The sequence below is a fragment of the Camelina sativa genome, chromosome 15 (assembly GCF_030686135.1).
Source record: "Camelina sativa cultivar CO46 ecotype springtype chromosome 15, ASM3068613v1".
NCBI lineage: Eukaryota > Viridiplantae > Streptophyta > Magnoliopsida > Brassicales > Brassicaceae > Camelina > Camelina sativa.
In genome coordinates, this window is record NC_141894.1 from 142,639 (window position 1) to 167,780 (window position 25,142).

A 25,142-nucleotide genomic window follows, 5' to 3' on the forward strand; every position below is an offset into this window, starting at 1 on the left:
AACTCGTAATTGCCGCCAGCTCCTTTGGCATATGAAAGTGAAGTGACACATCTGTTTCCATCTATCTTACACGTTTTAGTAGTTTGGTTCTTCGAATACAATCAATGAATCAACAAGTTCATATCTTTTTTTTTAAAGGTTTTCACTTAAAAAAAAGTTTATTAGTGTAGTTTGGTTTCACGTATACAAACTTACTTGCCAATTCTTTTAAATTTTTTATTATTATTTTGTTTTTTCATAAATACATGAGAAAATTCACACCCAAAAGTTGACTAACTCTATTTTATTGAAGAGGCCCTCAAGCTTAAAGTCATATCTAAACTGTGAAAGAACATTATTCTTTAGCACAAATAAAAATTAACACGACAATAAAATTATTATTTAGAAACATAATATCAAATATCTGAACTGAACAAACATTAATATTTTAGTATAAATAAAGGTCAACAACACGACAATAGAGATGAAAACCGAACAATCCCAATAAGACCACTAGTACTATGACTAGAGGAACACCATTATTAATTATTTATTTATTTATTTAGCATACGTAAAGATTACCCACAATAGGATTTTGAAAAAGTGAACAACCAACGAGTCTTTGGTCCTAATCAGCGGACCAGTTCTTGTTCTTCACATAAGATAAAGGCTATCAACGTGATCCAAGAAGATTCGAACAGTTTCATTATTGCCAACCACTCCTTGAATCTCAAACTCTCTGAAACTTTTTGTCTCTGTATTGTAATACAACACACAGTAGTCAGGACCGCCACGTTTTTGTGCAAAAACAAGTTCGTTTTCTCCAATGGTACCTTGGAAATAAAATTCCTTCTCTCCAACAGCTTCTTCCCAATGAAGAATCTTTATGGGGGTTCTCTCCCATTGTTGCGTACTTTCATCCAAAACAATTATATGAAAATCTTTAGTCCCATTCAGCTCATCATTCACAGCTTCATTGTCCAAGTTCGGTTCATCATTCACGTCTTTGTCAAAGTCAAAGTCATCCACTAAGGCAATTTTCTTGTTGTAAAACACAAATCTCCAAGTTGTATAATCGGAATCATAATCAGGATATCTAATGACGGCAAACTTTTCAGAACTCACATTGAAGCTCATGAGCACTAATTTGTCACTATTGGACTGAGCTTCATCGGATTGAGGTCGATAAGCTCCATAGTACAAAACTCCTCCTTTACATATTCCTTCACCAAGTTGTACTGGATCATGTTCATATAAACATTTGATCGATCTCCAAGATTCTTCTTGACCGGACTCCACCGTCAAGACTAGATATTCCCTAGTTTTGGGTAATGACCTAGACTCCGTGATACATAACACCTTGACTGCATTTGTAGCTTCATCGTATCCGAGAAATCTGGTTATGAAGGATTCTTTAGGCGCTTGGATCTCCGGTAAAGCCTGAAACTTTTTCGTACCCGGATTGCAAATGGCAAGCTTAGTTCGTAACTTAAGACAGATCAAACCTCGGATGGGCTGAGAAACATCATTGCTTGAATGTAGAGAAATACGCAACTGCTGTTGTCCAGACGACAACAATGGTTCCTCCTCTTGATAGACAGAGTGAAACAACACCTCATCATAAGGTGGTTCGGTTAAAACTGTTTGCTCTTTATAAACATTGTCAAACCACAACATCGTAGGTTCGGGTGGTTGTGATGTAGTTCGTTCGACCATGAACATCACTCGAGGCCTTGTCATCGATAGGCTCAAGTAATCAACATTGAATTTTTTAGAGCGGATCATGGATGCCCATTTCTTCGAGACGAGGAGGAACTTCACCAAGGACTTCAGAGGCAACCGTGACAGAATATTCATTTGATGATCTTCAGTAAGTGACTCAAAATTTGTTTTCTCCATTCTTGTTTTTTCTTTCTTTGTATTTGTAATGATATTTTGTGTTTTGAGATATAGAGAGACTAAACACACATATGTGGTATTTATAACAGAGTAGTCCCATAGTTTGTTACCAACGTTGCGTTTAACTTGTGAGTGTGGGTGATGATTACTTGTTGAGTCGTAAAAACGCGTACATCTTTATTTTACATGTCATGAAATGCTTTACATCTAAAAAAAATGAAAGTAGAATGTTTAGCTCCACACGTTAAAAACTTACTAAAATTATTGGCCAATTAGCATAGAGATTACTAGATATTATGCATGAAAAGTGACAAATTTGCTTTCATCTTACACGTTTTAGTAGTAATTTGGTTCTAATTCCAATACAATAATCACACACCAAAATATTGATCACAAGTTAACATTTTTCTAAAGTTTTTCACTTTAATTCTGTTTTGTCTATTGAGAAGGATGATTACTAGACTAACAGAGAGATTTGGTGTAAGCCAAGCCAAGCGTGACTTGCAAGGATTTCTCCATTCTTGTTTTTTCTTTCTTTGTATTTGTAATGATATTTTGTGTTTTGAGATATTGAGAGACTAAACACACATATGTGGTATTTATAACAGAGTAGTCCCATAGTTTGTTACCAACGTTACGTTTAACTTGTGAGTGTGGGTGATGATCACTTGTTGAGTCGTAAAAACGCGTACATCTTTATTTTACATATCATGAAATGCTTTACATCTAAGAAAAACAAAAGAAAAATGTTTATCTCCACACGTTAAAAACTTACTAAAACTATTGGCCAATTAGCATAGAGATTACTAGATATTATGCATGAAAAGTGACAAATTTGCTTTCATCTTACACGTTTTAGTAGTAATGTGGTTCTAATTCTAATACAATAATCACACGCCAAAATATTGATAACAAGTTAACATTTTTTTAAAGGTTTTCACTTTAATTCTGTTTTATCTATTGAGAAGGATGATTACTAGACTAACAGAGAGATTTGGTGTAAGCCAAACCAAGCGTGACTTGGAAGGTTTTCTTTCATCGTACAAATCTAGTCGTCAATGCACAAAACAAATTCAGATATAGAATTTAACTTCTTAAAAGTTTTCACTTTTCACTTTTATTCTTTGTATACAATTGTTGAAAGAAAGGTTTTCACGTATACGCATAAAAAGCTCTTGACAATCTTTTTATACTTCTTTATTTATTTTATATCGGGTTACTCGTTGAGGATTTTTTGGTTTATATGTTAGGATTAAAAGTTAGAAATAAAAATGAAGTAATGTTATATATTCAGACTCAAGTATGATATATCATTAGTAACGACACATGTATTAATATACACACGATTCAACCAAACTCGATATATAAACCTATGATAAATCATTAGATTTCAACACTTGTGAAATCCGGCAAGAACCATCGGACTCGATCGAGAGTACTGCAGCGACGAACAAAACAGACTCATGATGCGGTCGTCCAATCTTCTCTACCTTGAGATCAATTATAAAAATATTTGGTGACGTGTCAATTTTGGTGAACAAAACCGATCGATGAATGTTTCTGTAATAACAGCTGTGAATAAAAGAGACAATCCGAAATAGGGAGACGTACTTTGCACTTTCCATCACACCAAACCAAATTAATGTATATATATATATATATAAAAAGGACAATAAATGGGGAATATTGATTGAAGTGTCAGTTATTATTGATTCATATAGGTTAGCTGTTTGAGATCAGCACACACGTACGTACAACCAAAAGACAAGGAAATATATATCAGAGGACGAAAGCCAAGAGAGTAATGAACGTAGAGGTGATTAACTGCGGGCAAGTGGCGGCGTTTGGAGGTGGTGGAGGCGTCTTGGGGTCACCAAAGTGAGCAGTTGTTGGTGATGGAGAAGGAGCCATTGGAGGAGGAGGAGGAGGAGGAGGAGAGCGTTTGCTTCCACCACCGTAGGAGGATTCGGCCAACATAATGAGCATTGCCAAGACGAGAACACATATGACTAAGCTGAAAGATCTCATTGCTTGCAATATTTGATATCGGATCATCTCATCGCAAAGGGAATATAGTACTTATATATACACTTGAAGTGTCGACGGGGAGGGAGAATGAGTCTATAATCTAATTTCGTGTCGTGTGGGCCGGGGCCGGGGGCAGCAGAGAGAGAGATATGTGAATATCAGAATATGGTACGGTAGTGGCTAAACCATACTATAATAATACTTAAAAAGTAACATGACTTGTTCTCCTACAATTTGAATGACACCGTAAATATTCAAAAAAAAGACCAAGTGATCCCTAATTACTTTAAAATATAAAAATATGGATCAACTATTGTGTAAAAATGCTAATAAAGGTATCGATCATTGACTTGTCTCTAATACTAGTATAAGATTATACAGACTAATCAAGTTGAGTAGCTCTTTTTTGTTTTTGTTTTGTTGTTGTTATAATGTTGTTGTTGTTGAGGAGGTCTTGTAATAGAAATAGACTAATCAATTACTAGTATTTCTTATTTTTTTTATTGTATTTTTTTTTTTTTTTGTAATTGGCAAATTGTATGTACTTAAAGAAGTGATCAGTAAATGGGTGAGATGAGAGAATAATAAATAAATACTAAATTTGATAACGCTCGCTGGCAAACTCGCCGAGTTTTGGAGGTGTATATGTAACTAATGTATGTTTTTTTAAAAAAAAAAAAAAAAAAAAAAAAAGGGGAAGTAGAGAGACGACTAAACACGTGTGTAGCCGGACTCCATGGCAGCCTTCAAAGTTGGGCGATTCAGACAGGGAAAAATTCATAGAATCTTCTTCTTCTTTGATTATTTTTAATTTATTCAATTCCCCTCCCAAACCATTTTTTCAAATTTTTTAAAAAATTACAATAATTTACAAGTTGCAGTTGGGGGGGGGGGGGGGGGGGGCTTCGTGGTCGCCACTACCTAATCGCATCGGGTTTTTAATAGAAAGAAGAAGAAGAAGGTAACAACAACGCATCGCATCGGCATGGATCTATCATCATCCATGCATTGACTTTTTTTTTTTTTTTTTTTGCCCCCTTTCTTACTTACTTAGATCAAAGAAGAGAGAAAAATAATATGCAATTATAGTAGTTAAAGAAAAGGGGGTGGGGTGTTTTGAAAATAATCGGAAATCGGAAATCGGCGATGGAGATGCGGCGGTGGTGGTGGTGGGATATGATGATTGTGGCTGCGGCGGTGGTGCTGGTAAGTGGGTGTTTGGCTGATGATGTTGATGAATGGGGTCAAAGGGCACCGTATCGGATCCACACGCTCTTCTCCGTGGAGTGCCAGAACTACTTCGATTGGCAGACCGTTGGTTTGATGCACAGCTTCCATAAATCCCGACAACCCGGTCCTATTACCCGGTTATTGAGCTGTACCGACGACCAGAAGAAAGTTTACAGAGGCATGAATCTCGCTCCCACTTTCGAGGTTCCCTCTTGGAGCACTCATCCCAAGACCCATGACTGGTCAGTATACTTTGATTCTCTCTCCCTCCCAATTTCGATGATGATGATGATATGGAGATGTCAGTTTAGCATTGTAAGTCTTTTTTTTTTTGTTGTTTTGTTTTGGGGTCACAAAAAAAAAGGTACCCAGCAATTAACAAACCAGTAGGAGTTCTGTACTGGCTTCAACACAGTGAAGATGCCCAGCATGTGGACTGGGTTGTTATTCTTGATGCTGACATGATCATTCGAGGTCCTATCATCCCTTGGGAACTCGGTGCTGAACTCGGCAGACCCTTTGCTGCCCATTACGGGTAATATAATCTCTCTCTCTTTCACCTAAGTAGCCAGTAGCCAGCCTTTCCTTGCTTTTTTTAGCTCACGCCTCTTTCTCTTTTCAAAATAGCTACTTGGTTGGCTGCGATAACATCCTTGTCCGTTTGCATACAAAGCATCCTGAGCTCTGTGACAAAGTTGGCGGTCTTCTCGCCATGCATATCGAAGATCTCCGCGTCTTGGCCCCTCTCTGGCTTTCCAAAACTGAAGACGTTCGCCAAGATACTGCTCACTGGACCACCAACATTACCGGAGATGTTTACGGCAAAGGTTGGATCAGTGAGATGTATGGTTACTCCTTCGGTGCTGCTGAGGTATACTCTCCTTCCTTAATTCTCTTCTTGCTCATGCTCTGACGCTGGCCCTCTTCACCACCTTTGATTTTCGGTTATAAACATTGTGTTGTGTGGTGTTGTTTTTGGTCCACAGGCAGGGCTTAAGCACAAGATTAACGACGACTTGATGATATATCCCGGCTATGTTCCACGAGAAGGTGTTGAGCCTGTTCTTCTGCATTACGGTTTGCCTTTTTCCATTGGGAACTGGTCTTTCACTAAACTTGACCACCACGAAGACAATATAGTCTATGACTGCAACCGTCTCTTTCCCGAGCCTCCATATCCAAGAGAGGTAACCTTCCTTCATAAGTTTCTCAACTCCGTTTCATGTATGTATCTCTATTGGATGCTAATTACCGACAAAATTCATTTCCATTGGATAGGTGAAAATGATGGAACCTGATCCGTACAAGCGAAGAGGTCTACTTTTGAGTCTGGAATGCATGAATACATTGAACGAGGGACTCATACTGCGTCACGCAGAAAATGGGTGTCCGAAACCAAAGTGGTCCAAATACTTGAGCTTTCTCAAGAGCAAAACTTTCATGGAGTTAACAAAGCCTAAACTGCTTGCACCAGGAAGTGTACATATCTTGCCGGACCAACACCAGCCGCCACCAGTCGATGAATTCAAAGGAGCTTATCCAAAGATTCACACACTGTTTTCTACTGAGTGCACAACTTATTTCGATTGGCAAACAGTCGGCTTCATGCACAGTTTCCGCCAGAGTGGCCAACCCGGAAATGTCACTCGGCTTCTCAGTTGCACAGATGAAGATCTTAAAAACTATAAAGGTCATGACTTGGCCCCGACACATTATGTTCCTTCCATGAGCAGACATCCTCTAACAGGCGATTGGTACGATTAGCAGTTAAACCAACCTCGGGGTATTTTTTTTTTTTTGTTAACTTAAAATGTGATCTTCGTCTGATTTTGATAAGTTCTTGACACAATCAGGTACCCGGCAATTAACAAACCAGCAGCGGTTGTCCATTGGCTTCACCACACAAACATTGATGCAGAGTACATAGTAATTCTTGATGCTGACATGATCCTCCGAGGACCCATCACTCCTTGGGAGTTTAAGGCAGCTCGAGGCCGACCAGTTTCAACTCCTTACGAGTAATTTTTTTTTGATCAATTTTTTTTTTTTCCCAATTTATAGATGATGCAGAAATCCCATTTAACCTTTGTCTCTTTTGTTTTGTTTTTGGGATAGCTATCTAATTGGATGTGATAACGACCTTGCAAGACTGCACACGCGTAATCCAGAGGCTTGTGATAAAGTTGGTGGAGTCATTATGATGCACATAGAGGATCTGCGGAAATTCGCAATGTACTGGTTGCTTAAAACACAGGAGGTTCGAGCAGACAAAGAACACTATGGGAAAGAATTAACTGGGGATATATATGAATCCGGCTGGATCAGCGAAATGTACGGTTATTCGTTTGGCGCTGCAGAGGTAAAAAAACTTATCACAATATTTCTAATTTTTCAGCTCAATGATTGATTTCGAATAGGGAGGGTCTAATTATACAGTACAACATTTGTTGCAGCTGAATCTGCGGCATATCATAAACAAAGACATATTGATATATCCTGGTTATATTCCTGAACCTGGTGCTGACTATCGAGTTTTCCATTACGGTCTTGAGTTCAAAGTTGGAAATTGGAGCTTCGACAAGGCGAATTGGAGGAACACTGATTTGATCAACAAATGCTGGGCAAAGTTTCCAGACCCGCCTAGCCTTTCGGCAGTCCATGAAACAGACAATGATCTGCGGCAAAGAGACCTTCTCAGCATTGAATGTGGACAGAAGCTAAACGAAGCTCTGTTTCTGCATCACAAGAGAAGAAACTGCCCTGAACCTGGATCTGAATCGACCGAGAAGATATCGGTTTCGAGGAAAGTTGGTAAAGTTGAAACGAAACAGTCCCAAGGAAGCGATGATACGAAAGAATCAGAAACAACAGGGTCGTCAGAGTCTGAAGGGAGATTCAGCACGTTGAAGTTATGGGTGATAGCTCTGTGGTTGATCTCTGGTGTAGGGTTCCTAGTAGTGATGCTATTGGTGTTCTCTACTCGTAAAGTTAGAGGAACAACAAGAGGGAAAGGGTACAGAAACAAGAGACGAACATCGTACTCGAACACGGGTTTCTTGGACACAAAATGATCGAGAAAGAGGAAGGGCTTACTTGATTCAAGAGAGTGGAGGGCCGTTTCTGTTTTAGAATATGAGAGAGCATTGTGTAGATACAACTTAAACCAAAGATATAAAGAAAAAGGTGAGACATTTTACTCTTTGGATTTTCCCACCCAAAGTCAGTCATATAGGTTTATTTTGTACTCTTTTCAGGGCGATTTGTGTTTTTTCTTTTTTCTTAATACTTCTGAATTCTGTTATGCAAAAGCGCCCAACAAGGAACCAAAAATCTACAGTATAATACTCCCTCCGTTTCAAAATATAAGATGTTTTGGAGAAGTTTGTTGTTTCATAATATAGGATGTTTTCAGATTTCAATGCAACTTTTAGATTAGTTTAGTATTTTATATTATGCAGTATTGTTTCTGATTGGTTGAACTTTTAAAAGTAAAGACTTCTTAATCTGCGTGCTTTGCTTAAAACATCCTATATTTTGAAACGGAGGGAGTAATATCGAGCGGGTGTAAACGAGTTGACGGACTTCTAATAAAACCGAGGACCATTTCCTCCCTCCCTCCCTCTCTCTCTCCTGTGGGCAATACTTTTACTTTAAATAATAGTAAAAAAATTATTAAAAAAAAGCGTAAAGTATTATTCTATCACCCGAAGAAACAGACAGAGAAGAAGAAACCCACCCATAGAAGATGCCCCCATTGCCCAATTTTTTTGAATTCAAATTTTAAACACTAAAAAGCTTCTCTCTTTTTCTTTTCTTACAACGGACAACAAAAAAAAAAAACCCAACTTTCTTTTTTAATAACAGATTTAAGGATCTCTGTAAAAAAAAAAACACTTGACTCTCTCTATCAATCTGTAAAAAAAAACAAAGATATATTGTTGTTGTAGTTCCAAAAAGAATGGGAGAAACTGCTTGTCTCATGCAGCCATTCTCATATGCAGCTCCTGAGGTTCGTTACCAATGCTTTCTCTTTTCCAAAACTCCTTCTATAACATAATATGTAAATAAACGCTCTCATCTCTCTTGTTTCCTCTCGTGTGTCTGTCTTTTAGGGAGGAGGAGACTCTCTTGTTACTTCTTTAGGACAGTCTGTGTCCTTCGGGAGATTCATGTCCGATAAACTTGACTGGGAGAAATGGTCTGCTTTCTCCACCTCCCAGAACCCTTATGTCGCCGAGGCCGAGAGGTACTCTAAGCCAGGCTCTGTTGCTCAGAAGAAAGCTTTCTTTGAAGCTCACTACAAGAAACTCGCTGCTGCTAGGAAAGCTGCTGCTGAAGAAGCCCTCTTGCTTCAACAGCAATCCCAACCAGATAAGCTCCCAGCAGCTCAACAAGCAGATTGTGTTGTTGGAAAGAAAGATCGGCTGGTCCCGAAACCGGATCTTGAGCTTCCAAGAGGATCTTTAGATGCTGCTACTGCTCAAATGAAATCAGTTACAGAGAAACAAGGCGGCTGCGGATTTGGTATTAGACAATCATCTGACGAGAAAGAGAACTGTGGGATGCCTGAGTCAGAGATCAATGGTGGCGGCAAAGTTTCTACACAAGCAGAGGAGGAGAAGAAGCCTATACTTCTTAAGGTATCTGATTATTACTAATGATGATGATTAAGAGTTTTCTTTCTTTCTTTCTTTCTTTCTTTCTTTCTCTCTGGGTCTGGCTTCTTTTGTTCTTGATCTGTAACCGTCTTTTGCAGAAGAAATCCAAAGATTCACAACCAAAGAGCAGCAGTACCAAACCAAGAGTCTCTAAGTACAAGAGTTCATCCGAGAGGACTCCAAGTAAAAAGCCTAGCAACAAGAGCAGCAGCTCTTCTTACAATTTCACACCTGCTAAAGAGTTCAATAGATTAGTGTCCATCATAAGGAAGATTGACGGGTCAAGAGCTTCTTCTAAACCAACCAAAGACTGCAAAACTCCTCTCCGGACACCATCAGACAAGGTGACTCCAATCTTTTTCTTTTATAATAATAGTGTTTTCCACTCAACAAATTGCTTATAGTGGCTCTTGTAAATTGTAGGCGTCTGCAAAGGGAATTGTCGAGGATTCTTTGTGCACACCTTTATCGAGTCACACAAGGTAAACGAAACTGTTCTGAACAAACTCTTAAAAACCTTTGTTGTCGTGTGGTTAGAGAAGTAATCAATCACTTGGGTGTAACAGTAGTAAGTGCAGAGGGAAGATGGCTCCTGATTCTTCTGCTAAGACTGGTCGAGGAAGATGGAATTTCCTCCCTGCGGAGTAAGAAATCATACTAATAAAATGTTCAATGTGTGCCCTTTTTGTTTTTTGTTTTTTTAACCAAGTTGTTGTTGTTTGTTATTGGGGAAACAAAAGCAGGACACCGAGCTGTTTTACACCGTTTGGCTTAAGAACAGAGGAGAGAGCAGAGAGAAGAAAAAAGGCAAGAAGAAGGAGCTTTTGAGTGATCAATTCATTATAGATACTTTTTGGTTTCTAATCTACGTGTGTCTTCTTAGTACTTACCATCAGGTTGTTGATGTGTTTCAGAAGCTAGAGGAGAAATTCAAAGCAATGGATGAGCCACAGGACGCCAAGAAGCCGGAGAAGGAGAGAAGTGTAGAGAAGGAAGGGAGTAAACTACGGCAAAGGCTATGCTTCAAAGCCAAGCCACTTCCAAATTTCTACAAACAGAGACCTAAATGCACGGACGACCAAACTAAGAAAGTAAGCTCTCTCTCTCTCACTTTTCACTAAAATTGTCAAATGTATCTTAAGTTGTTTCTGTGTCTGAGAGATCTGTGTGGTGTATGCGTGTCTTTTGGTAGGCTCTCTTACAGTAGCATAGAGAGAGAGAGAGAGAGGTGTTCAAGCAATTCCCACCATTATCTTTCAAAGAGACATATGATTTGTATATTGCGCCAACGACTTAGCCCGTTAGCCTAGGATGAGTTTGTTGGGAATCGTTTAACATGTTTGGTTTTTGTATTCCAAGAAGAAGAAATATTGAGTTTGATGACATTGCATCTCTTGTATTAAAATATATTTTGTAAACGTCCTTGTTATATACACAGGTTTGTGTAAAAGATTAGAAGAAATAGAGCCACGCAAAATAGAACAAAAGGGGGCATTCCGAGAATTGAACTCGGGACCTCTCGCACCCTAAGCGAGAATCATACCACTAGACCAAATGCCCTCTTTTGTTAATTTCGGTTGTAAAATTTGCTTTTTTGTTTGAATGGTTAAGTGAACAAACAGACTACGTACGTAATAATAATAAAATCCATTCGATCTTTTGGTATAGTAGTTAAGTTAGTTAGTTAGTTAGTTAAAGAGTTGATAATGTTACACAACAACAAATACTGTAATGATTTCAGCCCCAAGTTTAATTTAAAAACATTAAAAAAAAAAAAAAAAACTTAGAGAGAGAAGAAGAAGATTCCGGCGGCGGCGACGGTGCCGGCGATGGAGAGCTTCACATTAGTCGCGGCGCCAGCTTTGGGTGAGTCGGCGGTGGGTCCGTCGGATGAGGGTCCATCAGCTTCGGGGGTAGGAGCCGGAGGGGAGGAGACGGTGGGTGCATCGGCGGAGTCACTGGGGGTGGGTGCATCGGCGGAGTCGTCTACGGGGGTGGGTGCCTTTGCGACAGGGGATGATGCTTTAGGTGCGGGGGCGGAGGATTTGGGTGCAGCTGCGGGAGCCTTGGTTGGGGCTTTGGTGGGGGCTTTGGTTGGAGCAGCTGAAGGTGCATCGGCGGCGAATGCGGTGGCCACGGCCAGAGCCAAAAGGGCTAATACGACAAATTGACGTGCCATTATTTTCTTTTCTTTTTTAATGTTTTTGTTCCAAAGCTAAAGCAGTATATTTATTTATTTAGTTATTAATGAATACTGCAAAAGCTTCAGATGAAGAAAAGGAAGAGGTCGATGAGATGGTTTTTATAATGTTTTTTTGACAGAGGGCTAATTGAGGAATCGGATGGATTTGAGAATATTATGGACATCCGTTAGCAAGTCTTTTATTTTTAGAACTAAGCTAGTTGTATGCTAAACAATTCTTTTTTTTTTATAGCAAAAATCCTAAAATTTGGATTTCTAGAAGTACTGTATGAGATTTTTTTTTAAAAAAATTCCAAGTTTGTGATTTTGCATTAAACTGAAAGTTTTGTATAATATGTTAACTAGGATATAAATTCGCACAATAATATTTTATACAATAAAGTAAGGTTCTCTTTTGGCATTTGACATTCTCTTTTTATGACATATGTCATTTGACACCTTTTTTTTATGACATATGTAATTTGATATTATACATTATAAGATATGTAATTTATTCTTTAATTTTTGTAGCATATTGTCCAATATAAGGATTTTTTAATTTTAATAGAAATAATTAACATGATAAGATTGTTACATTATTTTTCAATTTGATTCTAACTAAAACAAACTAAAGTATATTTAAATATCTATATGTATGTATATATATATTGATTATATATATTTAGAGAGACATAACTAAAATATATGTCTTTTAAAGAAAGAAAGAAATATATATATATATAATTTGTTTTGCTTGAAATTTCTATCATATATTATTAGTCATAGACTCATAGTAGCTATTTATATTTGAAAAAAAATAAGAAATGTATTTATTTATTAACCTTCTCACTTATTTTATTAAATTTTATATTCTATCATATATTTTGCAACTCTCATATTAATTTGATTAGGTTGAAATTCCTATCATATATTTATAGTTATATTAACTAAACAAAATAATACTTAAAACAATTAATAAATGTATTTTTGGTGAACTTTCTCACATATTTTAGTAAATTTCATTCTATCACATCTTTTGTAACTCTCATATTATTAATCATATCCATATTTAAATTACTAAATTTTATTTTATTGAAATTATTTACTTTTGCTATATGTTGACACTTTTGTAACTTCCATAATATTATTAGTATTGTAATGAATAACTAATAACAATTAGAAACATAATATATATTAAGATATATTAATATGTATCTATTGTATTTTATAACTCTCATATAGCTTATGTAACTTCTAATAGATATAAATTGATATAAGGATTAGTGTATTAACTGTCCAATTAAGTAATCAATTTATAATAGGCTTCTAACTCCAAATTTTCCTATAAAAAGAAAGAGACACATCTCAATAACACTCATATCTCAAATCTTACATAAATTTGTAAATTCTATATTTTTTTTGTATTCAACTAACATTATCTTAGTGTATTTTTTTATATATAATAAAGTAAGGTTTTCTCAAACTCATACTTTAAAAAGCTCACAAGTGGCACTCATTCTTCTCAAGATTATATACATAAAAAAATATCTTAACATTTTAGCAATGTCCTTTTAGTTATTATAATAATAATTATCACAATTTATTGCATATTAATTCTTTAAAATCTAACTCCCATAAGGCCATGATATTTGAAAAAAATAAAAATAAAACTTTCAATATATTAATACACTTTAATGTATTAATTCCAAATAAATTAGGTTTATTTTCCCAGTCTTCCTTCGGTCGAAAATTAGATTTATTTTCTCCCGGTACGTATGCTTTCCACCGAATGTTCCTTTATGAGATTATTGGTATATAGTCTGGTTTATTTGAACCGGAAATCAAGTGTGATTTTCCCTTATTAAACCGGAACACTCTCTTATCAATAGAGGGTCTAGTTGTAATCTAGATTCTTAACACTTTATCTTCTTGTTTCTCAAAACATGATACCAGGCTTTTTATAATACGTATCCTTACTATACAGAAATCTAAAACTATTTAATAAGCCATCTATGGTTTTAGAATGCAAAATCTCCTACTTATTACAAACACCAAAAAAAAAAAAACTCATTTTAAAACAGAGGTTATTCAATTCAAGATCGAGTTGTTGATTTAGAAAAGTAGATAGGGTATAATATGATAAGATAGATCCCAAATTGCATAAGCGTTACAAATCAGTATCACGGCCACATGCATGGTTTTTCTTTTGTTTGTTTGGTAAACAACAGTTATGTACTCTTTCATCATCTATACGTATTATATATGTGCGTGTGCGTGTGTGTGTGTGTATTACTCGGAGCCAAGTCTGTCCACACTCTTCCTTCCCCTCTCAATCTGATGGGACTGGTCAACGCTCTTCCGACTCTTTTCATGGCAGTCAACGCTCCTCCTGGAGCGATCAAGATGATCAAAAGAGATCTTGAGCTTGCTGCTGCTGCTACTCTTCTTGGACTGACTCTTTGGCGGCTTCTGATCTCTCTCTCTACGCTCAGTGCTGTGCCTCGGCTTCACTCTCCTGTCCATGCTTTTCCTAGGGGGCGCAATCGCATCAACTGATTGGTCGCTGCTCATCATCCTCGGACAAGGTAATCTCTCAACTGTCGTGATGAATTTCTTAAGGTGTCTGATGTACTCGGGGTAGTGTTCAAGATCACAGTGGTTCCCTCCTTTCACCCAAAGCGGCTCGTACTTGTCTTTGCAGAGTTCCCATAGTTGTTTCCCATGAGAGCAATCCACTACTTCATCACAAGTTCCCTGCCACATACATACATACATACATGTTTGTTTGGATCCAAAACTTAAAACAAAGAAAAGGTATCCACAGTATAATTGTAACCTAACTTAACTTACATGAATGATGAGAACAGGGCAATCGACATATGGGATTTTGTCGATATTCTGCGGAAACACGAGAAGTCTTTTTACATTACAATTTGGAGAGAGAGTGAGAGACAGAGTTCTGAGTACACGAAAGGAAAGTAGTAGTAGTAGTAGAATAACCAACCTTGTAGATGTCAAACCAGTAGGTTTTCTTAACGGAGTACATAACGCGTAAACCGGAGAGAATGGGGCTGTGAAGGACGACGGCTCTAAGCTGAGGCAAACGGGAAGCAAGATCTAAGGTTGGACCGCTGCCAACAGATTGGCCGTAGAGGATGACATCTTCCTGCTTAGAGCCGAAGGTTTCTTCAAGACACTTATAAACAGCTTCGATATCAGCATACGTGTTATGCTCACTCGCCTTTTCAATCAAGAAATATTTGGGGTTTAGTCCTTAAAAACTCAAATGTATCAAATTGATGGGTGGGTTTAGGGTAAAGGACAAACCTTTCCAGTAGATTGTCCATACCCGGAGTAATCGTATCTGCAACAATCCGTTCATTAATCAAAAGACTGATTGATTCCAAGCAGATCTTAGCCTAAACCCCCCCCAACTATATATATGATTGATTGGGTTGCGAGAGTAACTAAAAACATCAGAATCAACGGAAACTATTCTAAAAACAAAAAAACATATTTTTATAAATCAAAAACAGAGGAGAGGAACCGTACATTAGTTAGTTAAAACATCAGAATATGAAAGGGGGAAGAAACATAACATAACATAACATACCCCATGAGATTAACCTTGAGATGGATGCTAAGCTCGATGAAGAGCTCATACATCTGTCCCAGATCGGCGGCGTTTCCATGGGAGTAGAGGAGCGTTGAGGTTGCCATCGGGTGCCTCACGTACATACCCACTATCTCCGTGCCTCTCCTTGTCGGAAGCTTTACTATTTCTACGTTTTCCCGGTGTGGGAAAGGGCTTAGAAGCAACAGCCCCGTGAGCTCGTCCGTCACCACCTTGTACGACGGCGGACTCGGAGGAAAGAAGGCGAACTTCGCCGCCACCGATGACGTCACACCTCCCATCTCCTTAGTCCTTACACTTCCTCACTCCGCCTCTCTCTCTACACAGCTAGCATTTGGTTTTGGTTTTTGGTTTATTGAGCTTTCTGAATTTTTGAGATTGAAGCTTTTCTCCTTGGGAACAGAGACAGAGAGAGAAAGAGAGAGAGTACTGTTAAGCACCCCCAATAATAACAAGTGGCTTTTTTTAAGTCTCACACTCTTTTTTGTTTTTTTTTTTTTTTTTTTTACTAGTATACTGTATACATCATTCTTTAGAGCATGGGCATCGGTTAGGGACAATTTTTGGTCCCTCAAATTTAATAGTATTATTTGAAAGTTTCTTATTTTTAGTATGAGCATTGGTGTCTATTTGTATTTGGTCCCCTGAATAAAATAATAATATTTTGAAAGTTTAAACACTAATCGAATTGTACCTTTGGCTATGTACAAACCAGCCAAAATCGAATTCCATGAAACAATGTTTCTACAAGTGGTCTCATCAAATACTCTAAATGCTGAATCAACATCATATCCTTTGGCATACATCACTCTTTACATACAAATGACCTGTTAGAAGCAACCAACATGTTCACATAACCCGTGTTTTGATGAAAACCAAAAGGACTAAGAAGAAGACGAGACGTTGTAGTACCTGTAGCAACATACTCTGGAGCTGCGTAACCTTGTGTACCCATAACCCGTGTTGTGATTTCTCACTCGAGTATCTATTCTCAATCTCTTTAGCTTTACCTTCTACATCAACTGAGGGTAGATTAACCGGAGCCAACGCCATTTGCCAGATTGAGATTCCAATTGACTCCAGCACAATCTGCATTTAAACAAAAATGAGATTATAACAAACGACCAGAAGGCAGAGGAGAAACTAACTAATTTGTGAATTTGTTAGATCACACACACACAACAAACAAACAAAACGCTGGTGATCACAAATTCGCAGACCCACTTTAGATCACACAAAGTGCAAAACTAAACACTGATAGAAATTCTCAGTCTTGTCCGTAAGGGGCTCACATTAAAAAGATGAATTGAGTAAATTGGTTTCTGCTTAAATATGAAAACCTTCCTGCAATATAAAAAGATGAATTGAGGTAAAATACTATGAATGGAACTAGAACCATATTGCTGCAAACAAAAAGACAAAATCTGTGTCACTTCTTGTTGCTACATAATGGAATCAAAAGGAAATGGATTAAACGTTTGCTCTAACTTATCATATAACTCAAAACTCATTCAAGATCATAGATTCAACTAAACAACAGAAAGGTGTTCCTTAAACAAGACACATTACAATTTTCACACACATGTTATCACAAATCTACCATATATTCAACAGAAATGAGAACACTGCTAATCTTGGTTCATTAATATTGAATCAACTAATCAACAGAAACGTGTACCCAACCACAAACAAGACACATTACCATTTCCATACACAAGTTATCACACACTAATGCAGGGTGTGAAGATATAAGAGACACTAACCCAAGAACAGAGAAGAAAGTGAGAACCGTAGGTTTCAGCTGCATCCAATAACCAACGAGAATAGCACCACGGAGCTCAATAACCGGAAGCGTGGCTAAAGCAAACACCACAGCTTCGTCTGGCCAACCAAACTGGCGAAGAGTGGCGGCGATTCTGAGACCAAAGCTCGATGATTTGATTGAATCAGTAGCCGCTTTGGCATCTCCAGACCTAGCAAACCAAAGCAAAGAGAACGAAGCCCACAACACAACGCATATCACGAATTTCACAGGGTTCACACCAATTGACGGAAGCTGGATGACGGAAGCTCGACGTTTTGATTCAATTTCGGAAAAGTCGAGAACTTTCTCTCGATAAATTTTTTGTGTTTACCCTAGACAAATTCTTTTTCCAATCAGAAACAAGCACGTGGCCAAGTTAACGGAGGAAAAACGTCCCCAACAAAGATACGTTTCTTCGTTAATTGGCTATTTTCCATTTATTTTTAAAACAAAAAACATGAAGGACAGCCCAAAACAACGGCGATGCACATGGTCTTAGTTTCTTTTCATAATACTAATATTTAAAGCTAAAATAAGCAAACGATTTTACAATTAACTTTGACTATATATAATTTTGACTACTATACTATCTCTTTCTAGTTTATTATGTAAAAGGGGTCTAGTATGGGTAACGTATCTCTCTTGACGTCAATATCTTTACTTTGCTTGCAAAATTATCACCTCAAAGTAATCGGTGATACATTTTTTTTTTTTTTTGAGTATATAGGTCTGATATTTTAGATCCATACGTTATAACACCACGGCTAATAATTATATATATATATATATATAAAAATACATCTTGTTCATTTCAAACACATTATGTACCTAACTAATTTTATTGATAATGTATAGGAAATTGAACGAATATTATACATGTGTTACACCCTAATTTATGTATCAACCTCAAGTTGAAATGGACATGGACAGACCAATTAAAGTAGAGTTTTTTTTTGTTTGTTCCTCCAAAAAAGGGTTTAAATGGATTAATTAAGGGCAATCAATTGTGTCAAGAGTACAATTGACTTACAACAAAAGTGTATTTTCCTAAGACAGAACAAGGTGACAATGGCATGTGGGATGATATGGTTGGTATTTAGATTTAAAATTAAAAAAAACCATTCGTTATGAGATTAGACATATGCGATCGACTGACATATACTTAACTTTTTTGCCTTGATTTAGTTAGAGAAAGTGCCGAAGGGAGGAAGTTCTATATGGATGGATATGTGTTTTAAGAACGAAAACTAGCCCAAGAGTAATTATCGTGTGTATGTATGATAACAATTCATTAGGGGTGGGCATTTCGGTTTAAATTCGGGTTCGGTTTGGGTTCGGTTCGGTTTGGTTAATTCGATTTTTATAAAATTTTAACCATACTCAACCAAAGTTAGTTCGGTTTGGTTTGTGTTTCGGTTTGTTTATGTTCGGTTTAGTTTGGTTCGGTTTTTGGATTTAATTTGGTTCAATTTTATTCGGTTTAAAAATCAATTAATGTAACAAAACAAAATTCATTGTCCTTTGATAATAATATGTATAAAGTAAACAACAAGTTGTAAGTTGAATAATTCAACGAATCCATAAAATTTTACCTAAAAATGATAACAATATTATTATTAAATGTTTAGTAATTAGAATAAAATAAAAATGAAACAAACCAAACAACATAAGGAAATATAAGAGTCTAATTTCTTATAAGAACTTTTGAGTTAATTACAATTTTACTCTTTAAAACCTAGGGTTAAAGTTTTAGAAATAATTAAATCTAATTTAACACAAATAAGTTAATAAAGAATATAAGATTATGATTACATATTATACAAAAATTATGAATATTATTAATTAAATTAGTTAATAAAAAGCACATTGGGTTATTGGTTCGGTTTGGGTTTAAACCAAACCAAACCGAACCGTTTGGGTTGAAAAAAATCTTAACCAAATGGTTTGAAAGTAGGATTGGGTTTGGTTTGGGTCGGTTTGAGTTCGGTTAGGTCGGTTTGGTTCGGATCGGTTCGGTTAAAATGCCCACCCCTACAATTCATTACTTTATCGATCAGGAATTAAGAAAATACTATATACTAGGTAGTAACCCGTGCTACAGCACGGGACAAATATTTCAAATAAATTTTAAATTCGTAAAATGACAAATAATTATATTTACTTTAGAATGGGAATGCACGTCCCGTCCCGTCCCATCTCAACATGTTCCAACCCATCTTCTCTCGTCTCATCTCGTCTCGTCTCATCCCATATCGTCTCGTCTCGTCCCATATCCATCCAATTTTTTTTGTCTTATGTTCGTTCTCTTTTAAATAATTATCCATTAGACAATATTTATTAAAAGAGATTGGGTAAAAATTAGATGGGATACTAAATTTCTCGTTGAATATTTTTTTGTTAGTTAGTTGAAACTATGCAAATAGTTATAGTTTTAAAAAAGTATATAATTGTTTTCAAAAATATCAAATTTTCAAAGTGCTCGTTCCAAAGTAGTTAATTAACTGTCGCATAATAAATTCTTATCCAAATTAGTGAAAGCTTGACACTTGAATTTTTCTACCAGTATTTTTTTTTTATTTTGTACTTTTATCTAAAATTTCTTTCCCTTTTTTAAAAAAAATTGTTCAATATATTGATTTTCACTATTTGAATTACCTGTTTCAGTTTACATATACTATTTCTTGTCTCAATACCATAAATATACAGAAATTTTTCTCAAAATTTAATTATTATTTCTGTAAGTATATGTAGCAAATTAAATTAAACTAAATTAATTATTAGTTTTTGGCTAGGTAGTAACCCGTGCTACAGCACGGGACACAATATTCAAGTGTTGACTAAGAATTATATTAATCCAGGTTTGTAGCAAAGGTGCGTTATTTTCATATGATTATTTTTAAAATAAACCTAAATGTATTTACTTTGGAACAGGAAATACGTCCCGTCTTGTCCCATCTCCTCACATCCCAACTCATCCCCTCTTGTCTCATCTCATCCCGTCTCGTCTAATCCCGTCTCGTCCCGTATCAATCATAATTTTTCGTCTTATGTTCGTTCTTTTTTAAATTATTACTCGCTACACAATGTTTACTAAAAGAGATTGGGTAAAAAATAAAAATGGGATACCAGAGTTCTTCGTTGAATATTTTTTTTATTTAGTTAGTTGAAATTATCAAAAAAATTATAATTTTCAAAAACTATATATCTGTTTTCAAAAATACCAAAATTTTAAAATTGCCTGTTCCAAAATAATTAGTTACATGTCGCATCCATATCAAAATTAGTGAAAACTTAACATTTGAATTTATCTACTTATATTTTGTAATTTCCTATTTTTATCTAAAATTTATGACACTTTTTAAAAAAAAAATTTCAATATATTGGTTCTCATTATGTGAATTACCCGTTTCAGTTTACATATTATTTCTCGTCTTAATACCATAAATAGAATGGACCTTTTCTCAAAATTTAGTTATTATTTTTTAAAGTATATGCACTTAATTAGTAAATTAAATTACTTATAAACACACTGGTAAAACATATATTCAGTCAAATAATAAACCCTTTTAGGTTGTAAAATTTTAATTGTATAATATTAGAATTTTCCAAAAAAAATACTTGGCCACTCTTTTACGGTGTTTTGTCAATATTTTAGTGTATGCGTAGAATACCGCTACTCATACCGAAAATAAACATGATCATCATCTTCATCACGTGGAAAATATTAATTTTTTACAATCCATCCATAATAATCAAGCAAAGCCCGCTTTTGTTGAAAATGTTAAAGTAATTTTTTAATGGGGTGTTAAATCTCGTCCAGTCCAGTCCCATCTCATCCCGTCTCGATCCATCTCGTTAGAAATTTTATGTCCCATAAATGTTTTCTTTTAAATAATTACATAGTAGGTAACATAAATTGTAAAGTTTAATGTTTGTTTTTAAATGGTTGAACAGTATAATTTTAATCTTAATAAAAATTCTTTAATAAATTTGGATTTATACTTTAATTGACATATCTTATTAAAATTTTAACATTTATATATTAAAATAAAAGATTTATATAGTTATTTGTTTAAATAATTGTAGGTTCAGTTTTAACGTATAAAAGTGATAAAATAATTAACCCGTTCTACAACAGTTTTCTATTAATTTTTTAAAAAATAATAATATCATAGAGATAAAACTTATTGTTGTCATATCTACAACTGAATTTTTATTATTTTTTATTTCATATAATTACGTGATATATAATGATATACATGTATAATTTTTAAACTAATCAAAACATTTCTCATAGTTTACTTAGGAGTGTTAAATCCAAATATCATATTTCAATTTAATTTTAGTTGGATTATTGCATGTATATAACCTAGACGTATCTATTTTAAAATTGGAAACATGTCTTGTCTCGTCCCGTATCTTCTCTTCTTGTCCCGTCCCGTCCTATCCCTTATTATCTTATTTTTTTGTATCCGGTAATATAATATGGTAATATACGGGTAAGAATTTTTGGTTGTAAATATAATTTAGAAAAATTTTGTTTCAATAAATTTATTAATTTTAAGTTGTAAAACTTATTGATCATGGATTTGCTGGATTATATTTATAGATATATTTATTTGGTATAATATTTATAATACAAAATTTTTGGTGTCACTCTTTTTTGACATCTGAAAAATTGATGATCTGAAAATATATTGTTAGAGAATCATAGTTTCAAATAAAAAAAAATTGTAAATTTTATTCCTGTACTGGTAATAAATCAATCCCAGTAAAAAAAAAGTAGCAAGTGTTATCCAAAACTTTTCTCATAAAAGAACAAAAGTTTACAAAACATATACTTTGTATCTGTAACATTAATGAGTCTCCAATGATTTTAACTGAAATCTTTTCTTTTTGTTTGTCCTAACTTTTCTTTCCTACAAAAAGTAAGTTGGAATAAAATAACTCTAAAGAATAGATTTCAAACATCTGTTGTAATCGCAGAGGATCTACTTAATGTAAAAAAAAAAACACTCCTTCACTGGGTCAATCGATAAAATGGCTTCTCTTCGTATGAAAAGCTTAGCAAGGTTCAATCAGCTTCACTGATTCATTGGGAGCCGCTAATTTTGCCAGATCAAAAAGGCTTGGTTTAACAAATTAATTCGAGTACAAAAACATTATAACAACATTAAACATATAGAATCACACTTCCAACAAAATATGGATCAAAATTCAATTTTGATAACTGGATCACACAAAAAATATAAAATCATTAATGATCTCCAAAATAATTTAACAGAGAGAATGAGACTTATAACATATAATGGAAAAAAACAAAAACGAAACTTGTCTTTTTGCTAGCAGCTTACAGCTCCACATATTCGACCATTGACATATTTCTTGTAAATTTCCCCAGTTCATAACCTGGAGAACCCTGCATTGTTGAAGTCTGCTAAGAAGATATAATGTAACAATTCTGTCGAGTTCCTCATTTAGTCATTTTGAAAAGCATTTATGGGACATAAAATTTCATCTGCAAACATGAATCATCAAGCCTGCAAAAAGAAAACCTGCATTTTCTCAAACCTGAACCTGCAACTTATAAAGCCAAATTAATTCACAAAAACCTACAATTTGTAACATAGACAAACAAAACCTGCAATCTATATTAACTTAGACAAACCAAACATGCAATAGCTTTTTCTTCTAAAACTGCAGAAAACAACAGAGCACACACACAACTATTTCAGTACTAACCAAGTTTTTAAGTTCATCACGACCAGACCCGTCTAGACAACACACAAAATGAATTTTAGTGTTGCTACTTAAATTTTTTAAAACTATGTCATTCTCGCCAAAATTCATTTTAGATGCTTGAAAGTTTTCTTCCCTAATCTCAATCACATCAAATAATCCTAATTCAACACGATCTGTAAATGAGATCAGAAAAATTCTTACCATGAGAAAGAGATTGCGGCGAGAAACAAACGATCTCCCATGCAGAATGAATGCAGCGATGTAGGAGATGGAATCAGATTAATCACTCATGCAGAATGAATAGCCAAAAAAGAAGTATTACCCAACCCTTTAGTTTTTTTCAACCATATATTTGGTTATAGATATGGCAAACAAATATCAACGGTGAAGAACACACACTTAACATGTCCTCCTGCAACATTATAAAGACAAAGATGATGTACTAATTGAGAATATTAAGATATTTCAGATAGCGTCGTGAGGCGCCAAATTGATCCAGCAAAGATATTTCATATTTCATATTGATTGTATACTGACCTTTCTGCACCAAGAACACTAACACACTGCAAGTTCCAGTAGGTGTTGACTCATCTTCATAATAGTGGACATGGAACTCCGACTATTGAGACCAAAGCGAAGATACAATAGTTTAGTGATTGAATTTTTTATCTGAGCTTTAGTAAATCTGTGGGGATGAAAAGATACAAATAGCCTTATAATCAAAGAGAAACAAAACAATTTGTAAATAAAATTGAAAGAGAATCAAGAGCAAATCACTCACATTAAAGATTGATTGTAAACTGACATTTCTCCACCAAAAACATAGACACCACAAGTTCCGGTAGGTGTTGATCCATCTTCATAATAGTGGACCTGTCGTTGTCCGAGACAATCTGATGAAACCGCAATAGCTGCAACTTCTCCACACTTTTCTTTAAAGAAAGGGAACAAAGTCGCACAAGCGATAATCTGTCCTTCCTTTTCCACAACCACAAATGAATCCAAAGCTCGCAGTAGCTAAACACAGAAAGAAACCAATTATTCCTTTAATCCTAACAACAAAGCAATAGACTTAGAACTTAAGGCTAAGGCTATGGGCTAAAAGGCAAACCTCTTCATCAATTCTGCGAACTAAAGCCCCTGATTCTTCCAGAGGTTTGATTGTTTTTCTAATTCCAGTAAGATCTTCCACTTTTGCCTCTCGGGTTCCTTCGTATACGTCACTGTGATAGTAAGGGCCAGGAAGCTTTTGTAAGAAAGATTAAAACTTTGAATCGTTTGCAATTGAAAACAGTTGTGTATACCTTGCCACCATAGTCCCCATTCCATCTCCAACAATAGCACTCCGCTTATAGTACTATCCAATAAGTGAACTCTTATAGTACGAATCAAATTATCAAACTTCGTTCTCCTAGATCGCCTTTGATGATTCCCTGTTTGAATACATCCAGATTTCACATACAAATAAAATGTTAAAGATCATATCATGAATCCAAAAGAAAAAAACATTTAAAACCATAGAACCCACCAGAACAGAATCTTACACAAATCGATTCAGATTAGAAAGAAAACAATCGAGCTTACTTGATCGGAGAGATGAATTGGACAGATTTCTGAGGTTAAGTCATTGGCGATTTATGAGATTTGAGTTTATCATCTCAAAATCAAGCTGATGACCAGAGAAGAATCCAAAACCACTACACATCAAGATTCAGAAACCAAATTCCAATTAAACTTGGTTTTAATCATCAAACATATACTTAAAATATAAACTTAATTAAAAGAGAAAAGAAACTAAAACCTTATCATAATGGAAATTCTTTTCCTTCTTCTCTTCCTCTGCATCTCTTCGAGTTCGTCGACAAAAAAGAAAAAAAAAAATTAAATCCATTTGGGAGAGACGGCGAGAGAGAGTGAAGAGGCGAAGGAAAAAACTCTTTTTTGGTTTAGTCTATGAACGATTGCGATTTATTCTCAAAAAAATAT

The 25,142-nt window shown here is 35.3% G+C and overlaps 7 protein-coding genes, 1 non-coding gene and 1 pseudogene across 26 annotated transcripts; 2 read left to right on the plus strand and 7 right to left on the minus strand.

Annotated features, from left to right (window-relative positions):
- Window positions 1-357: 357 nt before the first annotated feature.
- LOC147926159 (putative F-box protein At1g70970 pseudogene) lies at window positions 358-2,445 on the minus strand (annotated as a pseudogene). The gene has a single exon (XR_015582840.1). The product of XR_015582840.1 is annotated as a putative F-box protein At1g70970 pseudogene (transcript).
- Window positions 2,446-3,564: 1,119 nt separating this feature from the next.
- Window positions 3,565-4,067, minus strand: LOC147926160 (uncharacterized). The gene has a single exon (XM_087488798.1). The coding sequence runs from the start codon at window positions 3,931-3,933 to the stop codon at window positions 3,658-3,660; it is 276 nt and encodes a 91-aa protein (XP_087344924.1). The 5' UTR covers window positions 3,934-4,067; the 3' UTR covers window positions 3,565-3,657.
- Window positions 4,068-4,481: 414 nt separating this feature from the next.
- LOC104773407 (peptidyl serine alpha-galactosyltransferase) lies at window positions 4,482-8,516 on the plus strand. The gene is made up of 9 exons (XM_087488797.1): window positions 4,482-4,867; window positions 4,961-5,378; window positions 5,501-5,671; window positions 5,764-6,007; window positions 6,123-6,323; window positions 6,415-6,890; window positions 6,990-7,154; window positions 7,252-7,495; window positions 7,590-8,516. The coding sequence occupies exons 2-9, from the start codon at window positions 5,053-5,055 to the stop codon at window positions 8,205-8,207; spliced, it is 2,445 nt and encodes an 814-aa protein (XP_087344923.1). The 5' UTR covers window positions 4,482-4,867; window positions 4,961-5,052; the 3' UTR covers window positions 8,208-8,516.
- Window positions 8,517-8,874: 358 nt separating this feature from the next.
- LOC104773376 (uncharacterized) lies at window positions 8,875-11,244 on the plus strand. 5 transcript variants are annotated; one of them, XM_019242647.2, is made up of 8 exons: window positions 8,875-9,145; window positions 9,249-9,776; window positions 9,893-10,138; window positions 10,218-10,276; window positions 10,364-10,438; window positions 10,538-10,601; window positions 10,709-10,885; window positions 10,987-11,244. In XM_019242647.2, the coding sequence occupies exons 1-8, from the start codon at window positions 9,095-9,097 to the stop codon at window positions 10,999-11,001; spliced, it is 1,215 nt and encodes a 404-aa protein (XP_019098192.1). In that variant the 5' UTR covers window positions 8,875-9,094; the 3' UTR covers window positions 11,002-11,244. The 5 variants fall into 5 exon arrangements, with proteins under 5 accessions (XP_019098192.1, XP_019098189.1, XP_087343632.1 ...); XM_019242644.2 differs by having other exon boundaries at window positions 8,890-9,145; window positions 10,361-10,438; XM_087487506.1 differs by having other exon boundaries at window positions 8,890-9,145; window positions 9,896-10,138; window positions 10,361-10,438.
- A 38-nt stretch (window positions 11,245-11,282) lies between these two features.
- TRNAP-AGG (transfer RNA proline (anticodon AGG)) lies at window positions 11,283-11,354 on the minus strand. Its single transcript has one exon. It is a non-coding gene; the product is annotated as a tRNA-Pro (tRNA).
- A 97-nt stretch (window positions 11,355-11,451) lies between these two features.
- LOC104773374 (classical arabinogalactan protein 11-like) lies at window positions 11,452-12,189 on the minus strand. Its single transcript, XM_010497964.3, has one exon. The coding sequence runs from the start codon at window positions 11,971-11,973 to the stop codon at window positions 11,578-11,580; it is 396 nt and encodes a 131-aa protein (XP_010496266.1). The 5' UTR covers window positions 11,974-12,189; the 3' UTR covers window positions 11,452-11,577.
- Window positions 12,190-14,101: 1,912 nt separating this feature from the next.
- LOC104773377 (uncharacterized) lies at window positions 14,102-16,144 on the minus strand. Its single transcript, XM_010497976.3, has 5 exons — window positions 15,590-16,144; window positions 15,304-15,340; window positions 14,981-15,217; window positions 14,827-14,874; window positions 14,102-14,730 (listed from the first exon to the last, which is right to left on the minus strand). Exons 1-5 carry the CDS (start codon window positions 15,889-15,891, stop codon window positions 14,266-14,268), a joined length of 1,089 nt encoding a protein of 362 aa, XP_010496278.1. The 5' UTR covers window positions 15,892-16,144; the 3' UTR covers window positions 14,102-14,265.
- A 95-nt stretch (window positions 16,145-16,239) lies between these two features.
- LOC147926161 (uncharacterized) lies at window positions 16,240-17,851 on the minus strand. The gene is made up of 4 exons (XM_087489118.1): window positions 17,776-17,851; window positions 17,374-17,716; window positions 16,523-16,699; window positions 16,240-16,437 (listed from the first exon to the last, which is right to left on the minus strand). The coding sequence occupies exons 1-3, from the start codon at window positions 17,849-17,851 to the stop codon at window positions 16,624-16,626; spliced, it is 495 nt and encodes a 164-aa protein (XP_087345244.1). The 3' UTR covers window positions 16,240-16,437; window positions 16,523-16,623.
- A 4,672-nt stretch (window positions 17,852-22,523) lies between these two features.
- Window positions 22,524-25,132, minus strand: LOC104773379 (putative amino-acid acetyltransferase NAGS1, chloroplastic). 14 transcript variants are annotated; one of them, XR_002037169.2, is made up of 8 exons: window positions 24,958-25,130; window positions 24,741-24,853; window positions 24,461-24,589; window positions 24,268-24,379; window positions 23,938-24,173; window positions 23,694-23,841; window positions 23,358-23,568; window positions 22,524-22,954 (listed from the first exon to the last, which is right to left on the minus strand). XR_002037169.2 is itself a non-coding variant. In XM_087488887.1 (7 exons), the coding sequence occupies exons 3-6, from the start codon at window positions 24,478-24,480 to the stop codon at window positions 23,712-23,714; spliced, it is 432 nt and encodes a 143-aa protein (XP_087345013.1). In that variant the 5' UTR covers window positions 24,481-24,589; window positions 24,741-24,853; window positions 24,958-25,132; the 3' UTR covers window positions 22,524-23,568; window positions 23,694-23,711. The 14 variants fall into 14 exon arrangements, 5 of the variants coding, with proteins under 5 accessions (XP_087345013.1, XP_087345011.1, XP_087345014.1 ...); XR_015582455.1 differs by having other exon boundaries at window positions 22,524-22,833; window positions 23,694-23,775; window positions 24,268-24,365; window positions 24,958-25,111; XR_015582453.1 differs by having other exon boundaries at window positions 23,694-23,775; window positions 24,268-24,365; window positions 24,958-25,111.
- Between the last annotated feature and the right edge of the window lie 10 nt (window positions 25,133-25,142).

Coding starts and splice junctions, on each gene's coding strand:
- LOC104773407 (XM_087488797.1), top strand. CDS start 5,053: ATGGAGATGCGGCGGTGGTGGTGGTGGGATATGATGATTGTGGCTGCG. Junction 5,379..5,500: donor CATCCCAAGACCCATGACTG/GTCAGTATACTT, acceptor ACAAAAAAAAAG/GTACCCAGCAATTAACAAAC. Junction 6,008..6,122: donor ACTCCTTCGGTGCTGCTGAG/GTATACTCTCCT, acceptor TTTGGTCCACAG/GCAGGGCTTAAGCACAAGAT.
- LOC104773379 (XM_087488885.1), bottom strand. CDS start 24,480: ATGGGGACTATGGTGGCAAG. Junction 24,174..24,267: donor TTCGCAGAATTGATGAAGAG/GTTTGCCTTTTA, acceptor TTCTGTGTTTAG/CTACTGCGAGCTTTGGATTC. Junction 23,842..23,937: donor GTTTACAATCAATCTTTAAT/GTGAGTGATTTG, acceptor TCATCCCCACAG/ATTTACTAAAGCTCAGATAA.
- LOC104773374 (XM_010497964.3), bottom strand. CDS start 11,973: ATGGCACGTCAATTTGTCGTATTAGCCCTTTTGGCTCTGGCCGTGGCC.
- LOC104773376 (XM_019242644.2), top strand. CDS start 9,095: ATGGGAGAAACTGCTTGTCTCATGCAGCCATTCTCATATGCAGCTCCT. Junction 10,139..10,217: donor TCCGGACACCATCAGACAAG/GTGACTCCAATC, acceptor TGTAAATTGTAG/GCGTCTGCAAAGGGAATTGT. Junction 10,277..10,360: donor CCTTTATCGAGTCACACAAG/GTAAACGAAACT, acceptor TGGGTGTAACAG/TAGTAAGTGCAGAGGGAAGA.
- LOC104773377 (XM_010497976.3), bottom strand. CDS start 15,891: ATGGGAGGTGTGACGTCATCGGTGGCGGCGAAGTTCGCCTTCTTTCCT. Junction 15,218..15,303: donor ATGGACAATCTACTGGAAAG/GTTTGTCCTTTA, acceptor TTGATTGAAAAG/GCGAGTGAGCATAACACGTA. Junction 14,731..14,826: donor GCCCTGTTCTCATCATTCAT/GTAAGTTAAGTT, acceptor TGTATGTGGCAG/GGAACTTGTGATGAAGTAGT.
- LOC147926161 (XM_087489118.1), bottom strand. CDS start 17,851: ATGGAAAATAGCCAATTAACGAAGAAACGTATCTTTGTTGGGGACGTT. Junction 17,717..17,775: donor GTTAACTTGGCCACGTGCTT/GTTTCTGATTGG, acceptor ATCGAGAGAAAG/TTCTCGACTTTTCCGAAATT. Junction 16,700..17,373: donor ACTTTCTTCTCTGTTCTTGG/GTTAGTGTCTCT, acceptor GTTTAAATGCAG/ATTGTGCTGGAGTCAATTGG.
- LOC147926160 (XM_087488798.1), bottom strand. CDS start 3,933: ATGATCCGATATCAAATATTGCAAGCAATGAGATCTTTCAGCTTAGTC.